At 39.7% G+C, this 4,993-nt stretch overlaps 1 protein-coding gene across 1 annotated transcript; it reads left to right on the top strand.

Annotated features, from left to right (window-relative positions):
• The first annotated feature begins 346 nt into the window (after positions 1-346).
• On the top strand, positions 347-1,174 carry LOC131635127 (uncharacterized). Its single transcript, XM_058905737.1, has one exon. It carries the CDS (start codon positions 347-349, stop codon positions 1,172-1,174), a length of 828 nt encoding a protein of 275 aa, XP_058761720.1.
• Positions 1,175-4,993: the final 3,819 nt, after the last annotated feature.

Raw genomic sequence — 4,993 nt, 5'->3', positions numbered from 1 at the left:
AGCCAATCCTCACTCCCATTGACAACCCCTCCAATAATTCCCTTAGCCCTAAACCATTTAAATTCAAGACAAAAACTACTCTGCAAAAACATAACTTTAAGCTACCCCTCAACTCTAAGGCCAGTAACACACCTAACAACCACAACACATCTACCCATCCTCCAAATACCCTCCATCTTACAATTCCAAAACCTGTTACATCTGCTTGTAACATCGAGACCGATAATGGGGAGAAGAAAAGAAGACGACAAGAAATTACCGATATAGTGCGCAGCACTGAAAGAGAAGAAGACAATGCTCAGCATTTTTTATCGGCAGGTCCTGGCAGCCAGGCCTGCCGGGACTTATGAAGATACTCAGCTGGAATTGCCGGGGTTTGAGCAGCCCGCGTGCAATTCCTAATCTAAAGAAATTGGCTCAACGATATCAACCGGATATCATATTTCTTTCTGAAACCTTAGCCAAATCAAGGAAGTTAGAATCTATTCGCATTTTGTTAAAATATGAAGCTTGTCTGGCGGTGGACGTCGAGGGCAGAAGCGGCGGTCTTGCTGTCCTGTGGAAACATAACAGTACGTGCAGCATCGTGAATTATTCCCGAAACTTTATTAATCTCCATGTTAAAGAAGATAATAAAGAAGAGTGGAGATTGACCTGTTACTACGGGTATCCTGAAAGAAGCAGAAGGAGACTAGCTTGGGAGCTGCTACGTGAGTTACATGGCTCTTCGAACTTACCGTGGTGTATCATCGGTGATTTTAACGATTTGTTATCCCAAGCCGACAAAGTGGGTCTGCATCCTCATCCTAACTGGTTGTGTGCCGGTTTTCAGCAAGTGGTAAGTGACTGCAATTTAGTCGATATCCCGATTGAAGGACATCAATTTACATGGGTGAAGAGTAGAGGTACCGAACATATGATCGAGGAGAGATTGGACAGAGCATTATCGGACATGGTTTGGCTCCAATTATTTCCTAATGTTAAGCTCTTGAATCTTATTGCGTCTCACTCGGACCATAGCCCCATTATGCTAGACTGCGACCCTAAGCAACATGTAAAGCGGAATTTTACGTTTCGCTTTGAAAACAAGTGGCTGAACGAAGTTGGTATTACTGAAACGGTACAAGATGGTTGGAAGGGGGGAGGAGCTGGAAATAGAACATCGTATTACTAAGTGTGCGGAGATATTGGGGGAATGGGATAGAAAGCGGAGTCGGGAGGAGAGGCTGAATATGGCGAAATGGAAGGAGATGATGGAGCGGTGTCGGGGCTGTTATGATCAGGCTGAAACAAAAGCTTTTCTTGAAGCTCAAAGTCAATACAATAAGCTTTTAATTCAGGAGGATACGTATTGGCGGCAGAGAGCGAAGATGCATTGGCTGAAAAATGGGGATCTCAACACGAAGTTCTTCCACCAGTCTGCTACTGCAAGAAGAAAGTTTAAAAAGATTGACAAATTAAGTCTAGAAGATGGGCTTGTTATTGAGACTCGGGAAGAAATAGGAAAGGCTGCACAGGATTATTTTCAAAATTTGTTCACAGCTACAACATCTATGTATGATCCTATCCTTCATAAGGTGAATACAGTGATTACAGAGGTAGACAACAACAGATTACTACAAGACTTTACGCAGGAAGAATTCTTTTCGGCTTTAAAAGATATGCACCCGGATAAATCTCCTGGCCTGGATGGCTTCAATCCGGCTTTTTATCAAAACTTTTGGGATATCTGCGACACTGATATCTTTACTGCGGCAAAGCATTGGCTGGAACGTGGTTTCTTCCCGCCGTCAGTAATGGATACGAACATTTGCCTGGTGCCTAAATGTCTGCAGCCGAGTAACATGAAAGATTATCGGCCTATCTCATTGTGTAATGTGATCTATAAGGTAGTTTCTAAGGTCCTTGCGAATCGTATGAAAGGTGTGTTGGAGAAGTGTGTCTCGGAGGAACAATCGGCGTTTGTGGAGGGTCGTTCTATCCTACACAATGCTATGATTGCTAATGAGATTATTCACTATCTGAAGAGGAAAACGAAAGGTAACAAAGCGTTTTTGGCCCTTAAGATCGATATTAGCAAAGCATATGACCGAGTTGACTGGGGCTTCTTAAAAGGCATGCTTGTTAAATTGGGTTTTGCGGACAAGTGGATACGTTGGTTGATGATGTGCGTCACTTTGGTGCACTATAATGTTCTGGTAAATTCAGAAAGTATCGGACCTATTGAACCAGGAAGAGGATTTCATCAAGGAGACCCACTGTCTCCCTACCTTTTTATTCTTGTCTCGGAAGGTCTATCAGTCCTCATTAAGGACTCGGTGCAAAGAGGTGACATCCACGGTGTTCAGATATGCAGAGGGGCACCCAGTGTGTCCCATCTGCTTTTTGCTGACGATTGTTTTCTTTTTTGCAGGGCTAATCTATCGGAGGTTCACAATCTTATGAATTTACTAAAAATTTATGCGGAAGCGTCAGGCCAAGAGCTTAATATGACAAAGTCTGAAATTTTTTTCAGTAATAACTTGAGCACTCCGGCCAAAGAGGATCTAGTTGATATAATGGAAGTTCGTCATGTCCTAGGGACGGGTAACTATTTGGGGCTTCCGTCCATGATTGGTCGCAGTAAGAAAGCTACGTTCTCTTTTATTAAAGATCGCATTTGGAAACGGATTAATTCTTGGAGAGGTCGTCCACTATCAAAAGCGGGTAAAGAAGTTATGATTAAATCTGTGTTGCAGGCTATTCCGGCTTATATAATGACCATTTATATTATTCCAGATTCAGTAGTCAATGAGATTGAAAAAATGCTTAACTCTTTTTGGTGGGGTGGAGGGACTAATAATAAAGGAATTCGATGGATGGAATGGGAGAAACTTACCTATTCAAAGAAGGAGGGTGGTTTGGGCTTTCGTGATTTTAAAGCTTTCAATATGGCGATGGTTGCGAAACAAGGTTGGTACATGTTGTCTAAGCCCCACGCCCTTGTTTCCCGGATTTTCTCGTCAAGGTATTTTCCTAGAATTTCTTTCCTTGATGCTAAACTTGGATATAATCCTAGCTTTGTGTGGCGAAGTATGTGGAAAGCTAGAGAAGTTCTAATGCTTGGCTGCAGGTGGAGCATAGGTGATGGTAGGAACATCTCGGTGATGAATGAACCTTGGATTCGAGGGTCTAGAGAGGGGTGTGTGGGAGGCCCTAAAAAACAAGGTGCGTACAATATTACCGTTAATAATCTTATGTTGACTAATGTTAAACAATGGGATGTAAGAGTCTTACATGAATTGTTTGATCATGTAGCGGTGGAGGAAATTATTCAAGTTCCGTTATTAGAGGAGGTTTGTGAAGATAAAGTAATTTGGAAGGAAGAGCAAAGTGGTTGTTATAGTGTGAGATCAGGGTATAGGATCTGGAGGAATGCTACCAAAAGAGGCCGTGAGATATCCAATTTACATAATTGGAATAGTCTTTGGAATATTAAAGCGCCGGCTAGAGCTAAGCACTTTCTTTGGAGAATTTGTAATGATTGTCTACCCTCCCGAGTGAGACTTCGTCAACATCATGTTCCTTGCCCGGTTGAGTGTCCTTTTTGTAATAATAATGTGGAGGATGCGTGGCATTTTTTTTGGTTGTGCGGAAACAAATAAAGGTTGGCAGGCAGCAGGTTTGAGCAATATTATCGATCACCGTATCCTTTCTTTTGATGATGTTAAGTTACTTATTTTTGATATATGCACAAAGGAAGATAGAAATACAGCGGGTAGAGTTGCAGTAATGTTAGAAGGTTTGTGGAAGAATCGGAATGATCTCATATGGCATAACGAGAGGGAGGAAGCAACTAAGGTTGGGTGGTTGGCGTATCATAGTTGGCAAGAGTGGTTTGCGGTTCAGAAGAAATCTGAGGACGACCATATTCCTCACCATAGTCATTTATGGAAACCGCCACCCCATGGTTGGCTCAAATGTAATGTGGATGCGGGTTTTAACAAGAATTGTGGCACTTATAATAGAGGTTGGTGCATCCGCGATAGTTCGGGTAACTTCCATACGGCAGGTACATCTTGGGATGTCGGTGAAGTTTCAGTTATTGAAGGGGAAGCTTTAGCCCTCAAGGAAGCCATTCATATAGCTACCTATATGGGTCTAAACCGCATCATCTTCGAAAGTGATTCCCTAGTGGTTCAAGCTCTTAGCAATAAAATCACTGGTGATTCAGAACTTCTTACTACTTTGCGAATTATTCAATCTTCTCTTTGTAATTTTCCTAACTTTGAGGTAAAGTTTATCAAACGTCAAGCGAATATGGTTGCTCATGCATTAGCAAAGGCGGCCAATTCTTGGGCTAGACGTAATGTTACTCATAATATTCCTCTTTGTATTGATCTTTTAATTCATAATGAAAGAAGTTAGTTTTGCTTTGCTCAAAAAAAAAAACATATAATTATGTATGTGGCTTCACTTCTACTATTTAAGTTAAATATTAAATAAAAAATATTTAAAAATATGAAAGAGTGTTTTGGATAACACAGTCCTGTAATTTTGACGAAAAGCATGTCATAACATTTAGAATTATTATTATATTATTATATTTTGAAGTTTCTAAAATAATATGTTATTAATTACAATAATATGCATGGTTTCTTCTCATTCTTGTGTTACTATGTCTTTGTGTAGTCTCCAAATTCTTTAAAAAAAGAAAGAGATACAAAGAATATTGTCTGGTTTGAAAGAAATATAGTCTTTGTGTAGTAATTAACTTTGGAGATATGAAAGAGACAATGAATAAATGAATCACGTGAAACTCTGAACATTTATAGTCTCAAAGAAAATACATACTCCATATATTACACTTTGGCAGATAGGATTAGACATATTGACTAGACTGGACGTAAATATAATAATGTTTAAAATATATATTGCCGGAAAAATTATATCTTAATAATATTTTATTAAAAATTAGTTTAAATTATATTTTAATAATATTTTATAATAAAAA

Source organism: Vicia villosa, unplaced genomic scaffold (genome assembly GCF_029867415.1).
Source record: "Vicia villosa cultivar HV-30 ecotype Madison, WI unplaced genomic scaffold, Vvil1.0 ctg.001436F_1_1, whole genome shotgun sequence".
Lineage (NCBI taxonomy): Eukaryota > Viridiplantae > Streptophyta > Magnoliopsida > Fabales > Fabaceae > Vicia > Vicia villosa.
Note: the sequence above shows the minus strand (reverse complement) of the source record. Positions and strands in the feature narration are given on the sequence as shown.